Source organism: Xiphophorus couchianus, chromosome 2 (assembly GCF_001444195.1).
Source record: "Xiphophorus couchianus chromosome 2, X_couchianus-1.0, whole genome shotgun sequence".
NCBI lineage: Eukaryota > Metazoa > Chordata > Actinopteri > Cyprinodontiformes > Poeciliidae > Xiphophorus > Xiphophorus couchianus.
The window spans coordinates 27,419,772-27,438,747 of NC_040229.1; the positions used below are offsets into that span (position 1 = coordinate 27,419,772).

Consider the following 18,976-nt stretch of genomic DNA (forward strand, 5'->3'; position numbering starts at 1 on the left):
ACGATATAACTATATAAAATTGTTGCCTAGTAAAATAATTAGAAAAAAAATGTTCTACTGTTATGTCATAAAGCAAAGAAAATAGAAAATATTTAAAGGAATAATTTTTCTTCTGTTTATGTCAGGTGGGTCATTTCCATACTTGTGGGAAGTTAAAAAAAAAACGTAAAATAAACACGTAGACCCCTGATTAATACCTAAGATGAGGGTTAATTCATCAAAACGCATACAGTTATATGTGAAATGAGAGCAATGCAAATGTTTGACTAAAATATAAATGTAAGTATTGTCCTTCAGTTGTTTCTAATCATCTGGATACTTTTATTTTGAAGCTGCACCTTCACTTCCGGTCCAGTCCTCGATCTCTCCGTCCACCTTGACGACCCATCCCCGGTTAACCGCTCTCCTTATAATTCCATCAGAGGCGCTTCACCACCTTCACTCCATCAACCTGTCTTTTCTTCCCCGTGTTACCGTCCAGCCCTGTCAGTAACACCATTTCCTAAACACTTGAATTTCAAGGAGGGAAAAATGGCCAGCAGCTTCACGAGAATCCTCTCCTCCAAGAGAAACGTCGGAATCCTCTCGTTGGTCGGAGGCTCCGTGGCGGCTGGGTTTCTGCTCCATCGGGAACATGTCACCGCCGGAGAGCCTCTGCGCAGGAGATACCCCGCCAGGTAACTGCGCCCTTCCCGCCTCTATGGTCGTTATTTGATTTTTTAAAAACATTTTATGGACAATTATTTTTTGCTTATAATTTTTTTTTAACAAATTGGACGTCGTTTTATTGACGAGAAATTGTACGTAACCGCCATTAAAGGGCAGTACGTTTTTTTTTCTTACTTTTTTTTTCTCTCTAAATAGTAACGGTTCGTTTTAAACGTTAGAGTTTTTAGCTAATGAGGGTGGAGGAGTGAGGACTTCTGACCTCTTCAGCTGGTCAGAAGTCCTCAAATATAGGGCTTCCTGAATTATAAGGTCATAATTAGGTATGGGCCAGATTACGACAAAAAAAAAACTCCCTTCTAATATCTTACAAGCACAATGGGATTAACAAAATTAGCTATTCGACAGGGATTAGATTAGCGCTGACCGTTGAAGACCAAAAGGGAGCAGAAACTGGACCTTTGCTTATCCCGGGAAATTAATAAATGTCTAATTTAGGACATGCAACAGCCACATGGAGACTATTGTGCCATATCTAGGTCAGAGAAAACCCGAATCACACAGCGCGGCCGAACCACTTTACAACACATCATAAATCCAGATTCATATCCTCATTCGGATCTGGGAGCCGGGCAACAATGAATAATCTGGTTCTTCTGCATGCTCTCGAGATTCAGTGTGCCACACCGACGGGAACACATGCATGCCGCACACATAAAACACGTCTGCTTTTGTTGGATTAATAAATTGCACCTTTTGTGAGAAACAAAATGAGGTCATCGCGGATACAATTCTAGCTCACAATAATCTCAGATTGCACAGCAAAGAGCTGTTTGTCGCTGCAACTTTAAAAAGCGCTTCCTCCAACCGATCAGCAGACTAGATGTTTACTTACCAAAAGCTTGCGTATTAGAAATATATAATGTCTTGCATTACTAAATGGATGCTGTTTGGTGTCAGTCCAACAAAAGTTGTGTATGTGACTCCTGGCACACCTGCATGGACTATAAAACACCGTCACTAGATGGAGATCAGTAAAACATTATCTGCTCCTCAGATAAAAGTCCTTTCATTGATCACAGGCGAGGTTGCAGATAAAGGTTTTGCACACAATTGTTCCTTATTCTACTTGAATGAATGAATGACTGAATGAATGACTACCGTCGATCTACAGTGAAACAGTGGAATGAAATTAAATAGTGCTTTTCCTATAAGTTGCAAACGGTACAAATTAAAAGCTAAATTACGCACACCACTCTGTACAAACATAAATGTGAAAATGGAGCCATTTTTCTGTTGCTTCAAAACTATTTATTATTTATCCTTTAGCAAACATTTTCTTTAGAATCAGGAGCATTAGGGCGAAAGGTGCATTTTGACAAAATATCTTATTGAAAATTTTTTTATTTTTTAATTTCAGTACTTAAATTAGAAAAAGTGAAAGTGATGGATTTCAAGTGCTTACTCCTATTCATGTGGATGACATTGGCTTACTGCTAATGGAAAACCCAAGCAGAAAAAAAATTGAATATTACATGAGACCAGTGTAATAAATAAAGCAGGTATTTTTTTTATACTAATATGTTGAGTTATTGCCTAGACTAGACAATCATGCCCTATTCCTGCTTTTAACCAAAGGCAAGTTTATTTGTACAGGAAATCTTAGCAACAAGGCTAGTTAAAGTACCTTACATACATAACATAATAAGCAAACGCTCATCAAAAGTTGCAATCCAGACTAGAACGATTGATCTTCCATTTGTTAAAGACGACTCTTTGTAGACCAGGATTTTTCTTTTGCTTTGATTTAAAGGAACTCAGTGTTTCAGCATTTTTGTAGTTGTCTGAAAGTTTGTGGGGCATACAATCGGAGTGCTGCTTCTTCATGTTTGGTTCTGGTTCTGGTGATGCAGAGCAGAACCAGAAGACCTAAGAGGTCAGGAAGGTTGATACAACAACAGCATGTCTCTAATGTGTTTTTGGTGCCAAGCCTTTCAGTGATTTGTAAACTAACAGAAGTATTTTATAGTCTATTCTCTGAGCTACAAGGAACCAGTGGAGGACTTTAGAGCTGGGGTGATGTGCTCTGTCTTCCTGGTTTTAATGAGATCAGCTGTCTGATTGACTTTTTGGCAGAGCTGTGAAGACACTGTTGCAGTAATCAGTGTGACTAAAGGTAAATGCCTGGATGAGTTTCTCTAGATCTCGTTGCGACATTAGTCCTTTCATCCTAGAAATGTCCTTTAAGTGATAGACGGCCAACTTTGTTTACATGTTTCTGAAAGTTCAGTTCTGAATCCATCACTACACCCAGATTTCCAACCTAATCCGTAGTTTCTGGCTGTAACAACTGGAGCTGACTCTTCATTGTTTCTCTTTAGATTTCCAAAGATAATAATTTCAGGGGTTTTTTTTGTTCAGTTGGAAAGAGTTGTGGCATATCCATGCGTTGATTTTATTTAATTTTTTTACCTCAGCATCTGTTCGGTTCATGGATAGGTTCATAGTCACCTGTTGACATTATAATATAGAGCTGTGTATCATCCGCATAATGATGGCAACTTTATAATCTGAGCTAGCGGGACTGTGTGGATATTAAATAAGAGGGTCCCAGGTTTGAACCTTGTGGTACTCCACATGTGACTTTGACCCATTCCAATGAAAAGTTCACTGTTGTCACTAAGAAGTCCCTGTTCTTTAGTCAAGAATCCAGTCAGATACTGTAGCAGAGAGTCCGACCCAACACTCCACTCGCTTTAATGGGCAACGGTGTTGAATTCTGCACTCAAGTCCAACAGTACCAGCGCCATGGATCTTAAGTGTCATCAACTATTGTATTTATATCTGGTTATATTTATGTCTTATTGTAATTTAAAAAATACAATTAAAAAAGTGCAACCTTTTAAGGTGAAGCCAAAAGTACAGGGATATTAAAACAAAGGAAATTTTGTTTTACCGTTTTTTGTTTTCATACAAATCATCAAGATTAGCCTTGTGCTATCTTAGTATTTAGCTATTTTATTTTTTTTATCCATACTTAAAGAGACACTATGATGTAAAATCAACTTTTTGAGCTTTACATCAAAAATCCTGGAAGCTTGGAAACAACTTGTTTCGCCTGTCAAAAACAACATCTGGAAAGCACAATTTAAAAAACCCAAACCTGGTCTGTTGGTCTAAAAATTCTTACTTTTTATCTGTATTAATCATCCTTAAGCCTACAGTCTTCAGTCTTTCTTTTTTTTATTATTTAATTAAAGATAATGGCATTAAATCATTTACAGTTTGAATTTGCTGAGTTAAATATTTAGTGAGTTAAAGTTTCTGCACTGGTGCCCAGAGCTCAGCAGCACTGTCAAAGATTAATAGAGTCTTGGCTTATTTCATTTTCCTATGTGCACAGCGCGGAGTACCCTGACCTGCGCAAACACAACAACTGCATGGCCAGCAGCCTGACACCGGCCATCTACGCCAAGCTGTGCGATAAGGCCACGCCCAACGGTTACACGCTGGACCAGGCCATCCAGACGGGCGTGGACAACCCGGGCCACCCCTTCATCAAAACCGTTGGCCTGGTAGCAGGAGACGAGGAGTCCTATGAGGTCAGACACAACTCCTGGACCGGGGCGCGGCTTTAAGCAAACTAAATCCACCTCCTTTAACTACAGCTGGTGCATTTGTTGAAATCTGTTTTCGGTACATACTCACAGTTTTAATGCAAAGTTGACACTTTTAATGCAGCCTTTAATGCAACTTTGCCTTAAAAATATCACTATTTACTCTTGACAATAGTTGTAGATTCATGAAGACTCCTTCATGTTCATGACAGTGTGTCATGTGAGTCTTATACACACCTCCTCAAAAGAAGGGTTACCTGATTTTCCTCTGTTTTCATTGTTGGCAAATATGAACACAATTCGTGATGGCAAAGATACTTTGACAAAAAGAAGCCCTTCTGCGCCGACCAAATAAAACTTGTTCAATGGCAGATTATTCCGCTCATAACATGGGAAAAATGTCTTGTAATAAGTGAATTTATTACAAGACATTGTAAGTACTCTTTCATCGATATTAAGGAATTATTTACTGAAATGAGCTCTTATATCTTGCTGAAAAGTTACTTGTACGTTAGTTTTTCTTATTCCAATTGTACTAAGATATTTGCACTATAAACTAGACCAAAATTACTTGGTAAGACTTTATGTTTTTGCAGTGCGGAGGCGCTAGGACAGTTCACCAGCGGCTCACTTTTTTGTGCTTAAAAATTGTTAAAAGTTACAAAAATTCAGAGGCTTGTGAACAGATGACATAAGTTCAATATGTCAGCTATAAAGCCTAGCTTAAGCAGTCTTTGCTGTCATTGTTACAGGTGTATGAAAACACTATTTAAAATAAACGAAGCAACGCCTAGACTGGTGGGGGAGGCAAGGAAAGCCCTGTGGCCCTCCAGGCTGATAAGACAGTGGGAGAAACTCTGCAGGCAACATCAATAAAAATTGACCTTGCTTTCATCTCCCTTACGAAACAAACTTTTAGGTTACATGAAAAATAATTGCAGATCTAAATCTGAAATAATCTTGGGTTTAACTGAATGTGTTTCCGTTTAGGTGTTTGCAGAACTCTTGGATCCTGTCATCAAAGAGAGGCACAATGGCTACGATCCCCGTGCAATGAAACACCCCACTGACCTGAATGCCAGCAAGGTACTTCAGCTCTATTGTACTGACTCAGCAGTCAGGTCAGATTTTTGGTTTTACCTCATTTTAGGGGAAATTCCTTTAATTCTTTCTCTTTTTTTCCCCATTTCCTGAAACCAACTGGCGCCATCTCGGATGTTATTAGTTTCTTACTTTAAAAAGGAATTGAATTGCTTGTTTATTTGCTATTTTTAATGTATTTCTAATATTGTGTAAAATAAGGCTTAAATGGTTAAATGAAAAATCTGCAGAATGTGGCAATTTTTTGTATCCACTTAATCATCAGAATAATTGATAGAATAATAGATGAGGGGTGGACAATTATCATATTGTTTATCATTTATTGTGACAATTTTCTTGACATGATAAGCATTTTGATTTATCGTTGTCTCAATACGTTTTTATGAAATGATGTCTTTTTTTTGTCAGGATTGTTATTTTTACTATTTTCTCCACTGTTTGCTCAACAAGAGCATCAATGAATTTGAAACTATGATTAATTGCAGTCCCTGTGTGCAGTTTAGTGATATAAATCCCTTCTTTATGTGACTGGTGTCCTAAAGAATCATCTTTGATTTAATTTCACTTTGGGATCAATAAAGTATTTTTGAATTTGAGTTTGACGGCACGTTTTTCAAGTGCAGCATTTTGTGTTTGTCGGGTTATGATTGCTGTTCATCCACAGCCATCCAGTTACCTAAGAAGAAATAACTAGTTCTTTATGTTCACGTTTATCGTTTGTCACAATGTTGTGATAAAACTGTAAGTCCATATCGCCCACCCCTGTAACCGATTTACTAAAAATAATTGTCCATTGCAGCCCTAATCGACGAACCTCTCTAAACATTTCAGATCCAGTCCGGTGTTTTCGATGAGCGCTACGTGCTGTCGTCCAGGGTGAGGACCGGCCGCAGCATCCGGGGCCTGAGCCTGCCCCCCGCCTGCACCCGGGCGGAGCGCCGAGAGGTGGAGCGAGTGGTGGTGGACGCCCTGTCTGGGCTGAAGGAAGACCTGACCGGAAAATACTACAGTCTTACTCTGATGACAGAGCAGGAGCAACAGCAGCTCATTGATGTAAGTGATACATGTTTAATATCAGAAACAACAACTGTCTGGGCTAAACAATCATTTTAACTCTTCTGCATGTTGGTAAAGTGGCGTAGGTCGCCATTTTTGCAACTTCTTCGGAATGCTGAGTAACTTGGGTTCTTGAAAAAGAATTCCAGATCAGGTATCTGTGACTATCTAGTTGTGCAGATCTAGTTAGTCTAATTTTACGCTTTGTCCTCTGAGCAACATCATGCTTTATTATTTATTTTACAGTATTGTTAGAATTTCTAATTGTCTGAACCATTTTGTTGCATTTTATTTTTTAAATATTTGACCAAGGTAGTCAACCTATTGTCTTTGTTCGTTTCAGTTTCTTATTTATTTTTCATTGGCTGTATTACCTCTAACTGCACCAACTGAACAAATTAAACTTGTTTTTACATGTTTGACCAAACTTGTGAAGCTATCGGTGTATTTAACTGAGCTGTGCTGGTGCAGCGTTATCAGATAAATTTATAGTTCGGTACATTCATGTCTGTTTAAAAAGAACCATTTTAAGTCAATTCAGATGTTTTTTCTGTATCGGATCGATATCGGCTGATACCAAACCTCACATATCGATATCGGAAGTGAAAAAGTGGGTCGGTACATCCCTAATAAAATCCAAATAGTATCAACTGTTAGGTTATATTACAAGAAATTTTCAACGTTAAAACTTACATTTTGTATTAAATATCCAAATATGTTAGAAAAACAAAGTTGCCCATTAATACTTTGCAGATGTTTTATGGTTTTAATATTTCTATATGATTCTATTTCGCACATTTATGATCAACTGATGAAAGATTGTTGGATTGTATTATGTTGTTTTCTATACTATTTGGGTAGAGGCTTTATATAAGCCCACTGGGCTTTTCCCTCTTCCTGCTCTATTATTATTAGTTTTATCTTTGATCTGTACTTTAAATGTGCAAAACAAACTGAGCTAAGCTAATCACAGGCTTTCATAGCTTGGTAACCTAACATTTCTTATTCAATGCAAAACCTACACTACATGTGATTCATTCAAAAATATAATACTTTCATATTCTTTATATTTTCAAACTCTAAAATATGACAGTATTGGGTATCTGTGACCATGTGCAGATACGCAATACACATGAGTATCTGCACCCATGGTACTTTAAATAGCATTTAACTTTAAATAGTATTTAAAGTACCATTTGAAAATGAAGAATTTCTTGTTCTGCTCATTTTAGAACTATTGTTTACAGCTTCAAAATATTCATTCTAGTAAAAAAAAGATTTTCCAATATGATAAAACTTTCAGAATAAACCACAAAAGAATATAAATAAAAAAGAAAACTAGGCTTAAAATATTAAATTTTGTCCCTTTTGGCCTTCCTTATAGTCACCTTCCTCAAACAGTAACTTCTAGCAATAAAGAGGCCTTTTTTGTTTGTTTGTTGTTTTTTTTGTCAAAATTATTTCTGGGGAAAAAATGACTTAGGCCATTATCTTAGGAAGGTGATGATATGTGTTATAGGGTTAATATGGTTTATAGTTTATTATCAGGTTACTTAGGTTTCCTAACAGTAAAAAAAAACTTTGTCCAGTCTAAGTTTTGTATAAAAAATATTTTTTGTGTGTATTTATCAGGATCACTTCCTGTTCGACAAACCCGTGTCACCACTCCTGACCTGCGCCGGCATGGCCCGTGATTGGCCCGACGGCCGCGGTATTTGGTAAGCAGAAAATGTCAGGCCAATTGCATTTGTCGTGTTGGTTGTGCTCTGACTGGACTTTTCAACTTAGCGATGATTCATTTTAAGTAACCTTTGGGTGAACTTTGCCTCGGCGTTTCTGCTGCTCTTTTGTGTTTTGCTGAGCTGAGGTGAAAACGAGACGAGCAGCGTTTCAGACCGGCCCCAGGAATAACCCCAATGTGCCTGACTTCCTCCATGTTTGTTTCCTCTGTAAAGCCTATCAGTCACTCCTCCTCTTAATAATGCAACCTTCACCTCATCATCTCCTCTTTCAGCTGAACTAGAAGCTGTTTTTTTCCCTCCCTCTGGCTCTTCTCTTGTTTCTGTTACTCCCTTTATTCTGTGATCTACTTTTCCTCTCCTCTTTGTTTCGTTCTGTCTTAGCTGGCCTTTCCTCCCTTGACGCAGACTCCGCCCTCTATTAAAAAAGAAGAGAGTGGTTTGAGGGGAAAAAATGGATTTTGTTGCTTTAAAATGTGAAACTTACTCATGCTAAGAGATCGTCATCGCGACGGGGTTCATACAGGTGCTTGAAATCCTTGAAAATGCTTGAATTTAGTTTAGGTGTCTTCAAGGTTTGGAAAGTACCTTGAAGTATAAAGTCATTGAAAACGTTTGATATTCACACAGCATGATTTTGTAATAAAGTTCAATCTAACGTTTGATTAAAAACCTAAATTTGGAAAACGCTGTTTACAGTTGAAACCAGATATTTTCATACATCTAATAAAACACAGTTGGATCAGACTAAACTTTTCTTGTTTTAGGTCAGTTAAAATTACTAAAATTGTTTCTATTTGCTAAATGCCAGAAAAAAGTTTTTAGTTTTTTGGGGGGTTTTGTAACTTTCTCCATATATTGTGTTTAAGCGTTTCATTTGAGCAGGAATGTCATTTGCCTTTAAGATTTGTTTGGACTGTTTCAATGGAATGAATATTTATTATTCCTAATAACTTAACAAATTATTGATCTGTTTAATTGAAATAACATATTCTAATTTTAAACAAAGTTATTAAAACTGGGAACTTTTTTATTAAATTAGAGTTTTGTTCTTGAACCACTCAGGTGTGTAGCATATGTGTGTGTTAGAGACACTTCAAAACATGACATTTTGTTACGTTTCAGATTACATAGAATACTATCAAAAGACTAATAGAAAATAATAAATTCTATCATATAATAATGAATTGAAACCATGTTTTTGAAACCATTTGTACTGTTTTGAACTCCAAAGTGTGATCCTCAAAACGTTTAAAGCTTGAATTTTACTGTGGGGAAAAATATACAAACCCCATTGTGAAGACTTAGCAGAAGAAGCATCACTGTCATCAGCAAATACTAACCGAGACTAATATTCAGTCTGAGCCTCAATGTTGGACTAATACACCACATGAGAGAATAGAATTGGTGAAAAACTGATTATTTTACTTTAAAACTTGTATGTTTGTTTTTGGCCCAAAAAGATGAAACGTTTATTACCCAACAGATTTCTGGCAACGACAAGGCCGGCATTTGTAAGAAATGTACATCCGGCTGTTAATCGTCATTCGTGTCATTTCAATTTTTTTGGCTTTATTATTAGAGAACAAATGGCATCGTTAGATTTACAGAATAAAAAAAACTTTCACCATGTCGAATTTATTATGAATTTATTTTTAAAGCTGCTAAATATTTCAAAGTGTTGTCGTCGTCACAATGTCAGTGCTGTTAAAATACACCCGGGGAGCAAAATCCAGTAGAATATTTAAAGCTCCATCCATTCAGATCCTGCACGCTTTATCCGTCCTCGATGACGACACCAGATGTAGATGTTTAATGGTGCTAAAAAAAAAAAAGCTTCATCACTAAAAGCCCAAATTGAAATTAAATTCATGCTGACATTCACTGTGTTTCCATTACAAATGTGCATAAAACCTTGTCGTTATTCCAAAAAGTTTGAAAAAACTTTTTTTATCACCATAAGTTTTTATCACACTTATGGTGTTTCCATTAAAGAACAAGGTTACTCAAAATGGGCGTGTTTCCATTAAGCAAACCTATTTCCAAAGTGTCAAATTGAGCAATAATATGACTCCTGAGTGCGTGTGAACAGTTAATCGACACTTTGTGTCTGTGCACCTGAAAAGAACAGATGGTGCTACAATACCATGCATCCAAGCTGTTTATGAAGTAATAAACCTCCCTGTGTGCAGGCACAACAATGAGAAGACCTTTTTGATTTGGATCAATGAGGAGGATCACACCAGAGTGATCTCCATGGAGAAGGGAGGCAACATGAAAAGGGTCTTTGAGAGATTCTGCAGAGGCCTCAAGGAGGTAAGACATGCTCGCAGTTGAGACTGGATACTTCCTGATTACTTAAAGGGGCAGTGTTATGTGTTTTCCAGGCATATAGGGCCATTTTATAGCACAATCAAGTAACTGTCAGTTGTTTTAAATATAGCAAATATGACTTAAAAGAAAATGTACTTCCTTATTTAATGCCTTGAAATTGGGCCTCTGTCTCTTTAAAAACTTCCATTCTTTCTGAAACTCCACCTTCAAGAAGTCATCACAACATTGCTCCTCTATTAACACGTTAACAATGTTTTACCAGTGAAGCGCTGAGAAGTAGCTCCTATAATGAGCTCAGCAGATTCTCAGTTCCACCAGGTGTTTGCTAATTGCTGCTGGCTAGTCTGAAGGAGCTGACTGGGGGAGTGACGGCTCTCTAAGGCAGAAGCTTGGTTGCTTGGAATCTGCAGCTCAGAGGAGGAGCTTCGTCCTCGAAGGCAGAGCTAGGTCTCCCCAGGGTGTTTTACACAGCTCAGTGGTTACCATGGAGATTAAAGTGTTTCTCAAACATGAATGAAAGAATCAAAGCAACACTCCAGGTATGTTTTTGATGAGGGAATAACATTATAACATGATGTAAAACTTAAAAAAGTCAATTTCACATAATACTGCCCCTTTAAGATGTTGAGGGAAGACGGAAAGTAAGCAGCTATTCTTGTCGATATTTGTCGGTGTGATGCTAAGTGGCTCTGTGGCAACTTGATATGCAGCCCAGAACTGACTGCTCTGCATTATCTAATATAGATGTGCTTATATTGTTATTGTTGGCTGTTTCTGCTGCTAAACGGCTTTCTAAACTCAATGCGGGGCCATTAGTGTAGTCTAAAGATAGGAAGACGTCCTTCTGCTTCCAAAATAAAGCGTGTTGGCAGACGTACAGGGCACACCGCCCACACATGGTCATGTGAATACAAGTCATTTCCTAGTCGACGAGTAAAGCAAAAATACCACAGCTTTCTCCAACACGTTTGATGTCTCACTCCCACTTTCACAATCATACAAGGATTTTTTTTTGAATGTGTGTGTGTGCGTGTCATGGATGGTTTGTAGAAAAAATGTAAAAATAAAATGCTGTTGAGTTAAACTCCTCCTTCCTCCCTCCACCTCTCTCAGGTGGAGCGGCTGATCCAGGAGAGAGGCTGGGAGTTCATGTGGAACGAGAGGCTCGGCTACATCCTGACGTGCCCCTCCAACCTGGGGACTGGACTCAGGGCCGGCGTCCACGTTAAGCTGCCCCGACTAAGCAAGGTAACACACGAGCTGAAGCAGAGCCTGACGAGAAACACACAACTTTACATGGGTTTGGTCACGAGGAGCAGCCGGAGCTGCGTGTGCATTGCAAAATGTGTCTGAAAAAATACAATTTTGCAGTTGTTGTGTTTCTGTTAAATGAGTCATGTCGAAATCACGTGTGAATTCTATAAGTTATTAACTTGATAAGTTATTAAAAATCATGGCAGCGACTGATATAAACAGTTACATGAGATATATTCGAAATTCATCCATGGCGCTCATCATCCAGCAGAGGAGATGGTGACATCTTATTCAGGTGTTGGAGCGACAAGCAGAAGAGTTTTGAATTCAACACATTAATAATACACAACGTTATTATTTCAGTGACACAATTACAGGATTGCCCTTTGCACTTGTATGTTCTCTTGGGTCGGTCTAAAATACCTTGGTGTGAAAAACTTTAACTCAGGGAGGATTTAATCGTATGTTTTGTATTTATTTTATTTTGCTGTTATCTGTCTGTTGATTTTGTTTTGTTGTTTTGTAATCATTATTACATTTGTTAAGAACACCTACTGTCTCATCTCCTGTTGCCAAGTTGTAATGCATATGACAAATGTCAGTAAGAGACGGAAGAATGTAACCTTGAACATGTGTTGAAAAAATAAAAATAAAGTTCAAAAAAAATAAAATAATACACAACATTTTATGAACGGTGAGAGCTCTGGTGGAACCAGCTGCATATTGTCTGGAAAAAACAAAAACAAACCATCACCTTCCACCCACTTCCTGTCGTCTTCTTTGTCGTTTCCAGCAGCAGTAATGCTCACGTTGTTGATCACGTGACTCCTGTGATGTGATAAGTGTTTCCATAGTAGGTCCAAAATAGTTCAAACTTTGTCAGAATGGATGTAGAGCGTCTTTGACCCGGAACTTTCTGTATTTACATCTGGACTTTAGGTCAAGAAATCCAACAGTTTATGATGAGATGCTTTTCAAACCTTTTATGCTAATTGTTTTCTTTGTTTTATAACACACTGGTACCAAATGGTAGTAAAATGGATAAAGTCATCCAGCAGATTCCTGGGGATTTGTGTCTTATCAGCGTCCAGGCTGACTCCTTTCTTTTTTGCCGAACAGGATCCACGCTTCAGTAAAATCCTGGACAACCTGCGCCTGCAGAAGCGCGGGACGGGCGGCGTGGACACGGCGGCTGTAGGCGGCGTGTTTGACATCTCCAACCTGGACCGCCTGGGACAGTCTGAGGTAGGGACAAACCATAGCATGTGGCGGATTACATCCATACGTCCAAGTGTTTCACTAAAGTTTCCTATCTGTTAATAACAAAAGCGTTCAGTTGATGCAAATTAGAGTTTGTCGTCTTGAACTATTTTTGTTTATGAGAAGGGTTGAAAAGCCGGTGACAAAATAATTTCCAGGTAATTTGTTGCTTTTCTTTTTTAAATATGTGAAAGCTCACTGTTCAAATTCAAATTCCACAATACTTTCTTGATCCCAAACAGAAATAAAATCTTGTTGTAACTCGTATTCATTCAAATTCTTCAAAGATTTGTGGCCTGAGACATAACAGGATTACTTAATACATCCTCCCTACTATGAATTTTGCAATAACTGTAAGATGAATAAATCTTACCCCACTCTATCCTTGCAGGCATGCAGGAAAAAGTCTAGTAGTTTCTGACGATTGCGTCAGATCCACTACAAGTTTCTACATAGCTTTATCTATGTAGAAACTTGACATCTGAAAATGATGCGTAACAGAGTTGGCACACAAATTCTCTGACTGCTTCCTGTCATCTGTTTTGTTGTTTCCAGAGGTTTTTCTGAGCTATGGCACTTATAGGTCCTTACTATTAAATGTACTCATCATCAATGATTTAATTTAATAGTTATTGATGATTTGTGCCTTTATTTAAATTCTGTATGTGAAAATCATGTTGTTTAAGTGTTTATTTCTGTATATGAAATAAGACTATTTTCATTACAGATAATTGTTATGTCCATGTCATGGCCTACACAGTCATAGGAAGGACTCAAAATGTGTGTGTGTACATATACAGTATAGACCAAAAGTTTGGACACACCTTCTAATTCAATGGGTTTTCTTTATTTTCATGACTATTTATAAGGCAAGAAATCCCACTTATTAACCTGACAGGGCAGGTTGACCTATGAAGTGAAAACCATTTCAGGTGACGACCTCTTGAAGCTCATCAAGAAAATGCAGATTGTGTGCAAAGCAGTAATCACAGCAAAAGGTTGCTACTTTGAAGAAACTAGAATATAAGGGGTATTTTCAGTTGTTTTACACTTTTTTGTTTAGTGCATATTTCCACATGTTATTCATAGTTTTGATGCCTTCAGTGTGAATCTACAATGTCAATAGTCATGAAAATAAAGAAAACTCATTGAATTACAAGGTGTGTCCAAACTTTTGGTCTGTACTGTGTATATATATATATATATATATACGTGTATGTATATATATATATATATATATATATACTTAAAATCAGAGTGTCCATGCATCCTTAAAAAGTCTTAATTTTATGAAAGGCCTTGAAATGGCTTAAATTCATTTTTAAAAAGTAAATTGGTCTTAAATACGTTATTCACAAGTCTTAAATTTAGTTTTGGCAGAACTGTGTAATCTAAAATATTCTATGTAGCGTTTTGTCACGGAATCGCACGCAGACATCTTCATTGTGTTCTTTGACTGAAGGTGGTTTAGGCTACTGCTAGCTAGCTGCTAATATGCCCCAATATGCTAGCATTTTCCTGCCTAGCATGGCGAAGTTCAAAGATGTTCTCCGTTGGCTCACTTCTGTTGCCAATGCAACTTTCATTGTACATTTGTTGTGACATCCGTAACGGTCTTAAAACAGTCTTAAATTTGAGTTGGTAAATTTGAGTCTTGAATTAAAATGTTTAATGACTTTCTTGCTCGGCAAATCAAATAGCCATCAAATTAGTTGCTGGTTCTCAATACTTAGTTCAGAAACATTTTGCCATCTTTTTTTTTAATCCAAGGAATAACAGGATCTAAATGTGGTGTTTGTGTCCTACTTAGGTCCAGCTGGTGCAGACTGTGATTGATGGCGTCAACTACCTAATTGAGTGTGAGAAGCGGCTGGAGAAGGGCCAGGACATCAAGGTGCCAGCACCCATTAAGCAGTTCAAGTAGACACTGGTCCCTTCACCGCTGCACACAAACCTCCGGGCACACACACACACACACACACACCCAGCCGTGTGCCCATAGATATTTCCAAAAGATATCTATGTTGTCGCCTCATTAATAATTATTATTATTACTCTACCATCACTATGCTACCTATCTAATCAACCACCCCGTCCCTGCTCCTCAGTATACTCTATAATTTCATCTGTATATGTAATATGAAACCGTCTGGCTGATAACATCCCAGAACTTCATCAGACTCAGAACGCTCCGAGCTCAGATCGTAATCTTGCTCTGACAGGATAAAAGTGATTTATAGAGTTATGGAAGCTGTGGGGCTGTTTTATTAAAGCAAAAGAAAAATTATCAGCTTCTCTGCATGGCCAAAAAAAAAAAAAAAAAAAAATCAACAACTCTCCCTTTCCCATTACTCCCACCTTTACTCAGCCGCACGTCCTGCACTCTGCCCCCCCGTCACCGCCCTCTCCCTCCTGCGTGGTGATTTCCCTTCCTACCTGGCGCTTGTGTAGTCCCATACATCCGTGCTCCATCCTCCATTGTGGAATGTGTGTACATAGTTTCTTTTCAGACGTTTGATGATTTATTTTGAATGTAGATTTTATGGGGGTTTTTCCAAGCGGAAGGCTGGAGAGACTTTTGTTTTCTCCAGCAGACGTGTTCGTCTGGTTCTAATGTTCCGAACACACACTTGGCCGGGTCGGGCTCCGTACTGTAAGCTCCTGAAGCAATATCGTTTGAGCCATAACAGATTGTCACACTGTCATGCCTTTTATTAAACAAATCATCTATTTAACAGTAGCACCTCTGTTTGTGTCTCATTTCACAAATTTTTTTCTTTTTTTTTTTCTGTTAGCTTCTACTGTATATCAGCTTTATGAAATCCGGTGAGGATTTATTTCCAGTAAACAAGAAGCCCGAGCTTTAGGTAACCATGGTGACTAAGCTTTCAGGTCATAATTGTGATTAGCATGGTTCCTTGATGCTGTGTGACCCATCTTTAGTAAAAAAAAAAATGTTCACACTGTTCCTATTTTCATACAGACATGTGATCTGACGTTTCTTTCGTTAAATTTTTTAAATTCAAACACTGTATTTTATAAAACTTTTTAAACATTTCTTACAAAACAAAAATCTGAAAAGTGTGGCGTGCATTTGTAGGCTGCTCTCGTGGAAATATTTATCCACTCTCCTTTGCAAAAATAGCTGAAGAACAGTCAAGTCTGGAATGTCTTCTGAACATCAATCTTTGAAGGTATTGCCACAGATTTTCAATCAGATTTACATCTGGGCTTTAACTAAGCCATTTCTGCTTCTGAAACGCAAGTCTCTCTCCTAGTCTCCACTGTTTTACAGCCCTCCAATTCCAACAGGTCTCTGGCAGATTTAAGTTTGCAGTAAAAAAAAACAACATAATTTTACCATTGTGTTTCTTATGATGAGATGTAATGTTAATGTTTTTGGAGTGACCTAGCTAGAGCCTGATATGAATCTGATCATCTATGGAGGAAGCAAAAGATTAAAAACGTAGCTCATCACTAAAGATGAATCATGAATATACTAGTGTCAAGTGTAATGGACAATAGTAGGACCCAGATATTAACAACAAACCAGAAAATGTTCAGTTGTCATTTAATAAATCAAAATGAAACTTAAATGGAACTCTAGAGGTGTAATGGGGGATCCAGCAGTGAGAGAAGAAAGGGGAGCGTAAATACTGCGGAAGAAGTGGAAATGACAAAACGACCAGAAGTGCCAATCACAGGTGAGTGGGCGCAGCTGGGAAAGGGAGCAGGCAGAGGCGAACGAGGAAGTGATGAACACCTGGGAAGGGGAGCAGAACGGCAGGCTGAGGGCGAGGTGAAGCAAAGCAGAGAGAACTTCAGGAGAGAAAAACTAAAATGGGGGAAACAAGTTTAATGCAGAAATAAATGAACTAACAAAAGGAATAACTGAAATAGCAAGATCCAAGAAAACGAACAAAATCTGAACATAAATGAGAACCAAAAATCCAACGATCAATAGAAATACACAATAAGAAGCGGTTAATGTGAATAAGGGTAAAGAAGGACATAAATGACTTGCCATGCCACTTTGTAAATATAATGTAAATAATACAGATAAATTAAAATCCATAGTCGTTTTTTTATATATATATGTCTTTTGAGAGATGCACGTCTCCTTTCCTATCAAAAACAAATGTATTTGTTAGACATAATAGTTTTAAATCTTAATCCACCCAAAAATATGAAAACCTCAAGACTTCATTTCATGCTTTTCTGATTAGAGCATCCCTCCTCACGCAGCCAATCTGTTTTCACTTGTTTTTCATCCTTGGACATAGATTTCATCTTCCAGCGCAGCTCCACTGAAATGCTCCGGCCTGCTCACGAAGCCCTTTGATTTGAACGGCGTTTTTCTTTGCGGCGTAGGAAGTCTGTGACGAGAGCTTTGTCCCGTTGCGAACGAACAGATACTTTCTTGTCACGACAAAACGGCCAACAGATTTCCCAGTGTTTCGGTCTGGCGGCCGACGGGACAACAAGGCTTCCACTGTTGTGAGGAGACACGGCTGAGGCGTCAACAGTAGGTGGTGTGAGGCACGAGAGAGCAGTTTCTCTCTCCATTTTTTATTTTATTTTATTTTTCTTAAGGGTTTTGGAGGAAAAAAAAGGCTCTGATGTCCCAAATACACCCCAGATTTCTTCCCTCCCTCAGCAGTCGGAGCGTGTCACCACGGTGGACGGCTCATCTTCTCCTTGCTCCAAATATAGAAGAGGAGCAGCACGGTTGTCATGACGACTCCTCTGAGAAGCAGTGGGGCTACTGTGGGGGGTGGGAGCTGCCGATGAGGCTGTGTGGGAACAGGAAGAACATCTCTGCAGTGCAGAAGTGCGTCTTAGGCTCGCCGTGTCTGTCGGCTTCTGTCTCGGCTCTGCAGGTTTACAGTAAACAGCAGCAGGTGCGACAGAAAGGCATCATGGGACCGAAGGATTACCACAGTCCCCTGATCTCCTGCAGGCCTAAAACAATACGATACTGTGTGTAAGGCGCTCCATCACTCTAACGCTGTAGAAACAAGAACGTTTTGCAGCAATATTCGTCCTGCTCATGCCAACGCGTGAAAAAATTTGAACACTTTCTAACCGTTTATTTCAGGGGCTGTATTGTGTAAAATCGGCTATTTTTGAGCTTTTGCGTGATGTTGTAATGTTATTCTCTCACCAGAAACATACCTGGAGTGTCGCTGTGATTTTATTTGTCATGCATGTTTGAGAAATCTTTTAATCTCCATGGCAACCAATCAGCTGTGCAAAACGCCTGCTTGGACCTAGCTCCGCCTTTTAAGGAGCTATCTACGTCCTGCCTTGAATAATAACTATGCCGGAGTTAAAAGCAATAAGGAGAGGAGTAAGAAAGCCTTAAATCTGAAGCAGAAGTTTTGTCAGAGAGTGCCATCTGGTGGCTGGTCCATACAATTGCAAAAAGGTATAAATCGAAAGCAGTTTCGTGAGGTTTTAATAATCTTCATTCACTTCATTACCAGCAGGTGGGGAAAAAAGCTGTGAGGCGTGTCAACAGAGCATCCAGCGATGATCTTTCAGTCATCTCCAGTCGGTTTTATGTCTCAAACAATCTGGAGTCTCTCGTCTTGAAGTGAAAGAGATGATTGGAAAACGTTCAGGGCGGCTGACAGCTGGATTTCCTGCCCGATACTCAGAAACCGACAATACTTAGAGAAGAAAATTCACTTCAGTTTATTGGTGTGAATGCTGTAAATCTCTACTTGGATCAAATACATTTTTAATCATAATTTGTTTTATAATAAAATCTGATTTGCTTTTCAATCATTTATATGTTATATAAGTTGAAATCATTTACTGAAATGTTCTATGCCTTGCTCGTCAAGATGTTTTGCTCCTCAAACCAAGGTAGCAGAGTGATATGGAAAAGTTTTCATCCAAGCATTTCCATTTTAGGTCTCACAGTTATTATTATTATTATTATTA

At 38.4% G+C, this 18,976-nt stretch overlaps 1 protein-coding gene across 1 annotated transcript; it reads left to right on the forward strand.

Moving 5' to 3' along the window:
• Window positions 1-365: 365 nt before the first annotated feature.
• Window positions 366-15,767, forward strand: LOC114158560 (creatine kinase U-type, mitochondrial-like). Its single transcript, XM_028040178.1, has 9 exons — window positions 366-677; window positions 4,070-4,268; window positions 5,274-5,369; window positions 6,216-6,437; window positions 8,073-8,158; window positions 10,372-10,495; window positions 11,627-11,761; window positions 12,887-13,012; window positions 14,838-15,767. The coding sequence occupies exons 1-9, from the start codon at window positions 532-534 to the stop codon at window positions 14,949-14,951; spliced, it is 1,248 nt and encodes a 415-aa protein (XP_027895979.1). The 5' UTR covers window positions 366-531; the 3' UTR covers window positions 14,952-15,767.
• Window positions 15,768-18,976: the final 3,209 nt, after the last annotated feature.

Bases quoted from the DNA above. Each gene is read 5' to 3' on its own strand.
- LOC114158560 (XM_028040178.1), top strand. From the start codon at position 532: ATGGCCAGCAGCTTCACGAGAATCCTCTCCTCCAAGAGAAACGTCGGA. The intron at 11,762-12,886 runs GTAACACACGAG...TTTGCCGAACAG, and splicing joins AGCTGCCCCGACTAAGCAAG to GATCCACGCTTCAGTAAAAT. The intron at 13,013-14,837 runs GTAGGGACAAAC...TGTCCTACTTAG, and splicing joins ACCGCCTGGGACAGTCTGAG to GTCCAGCTGGTGCAGACTGT.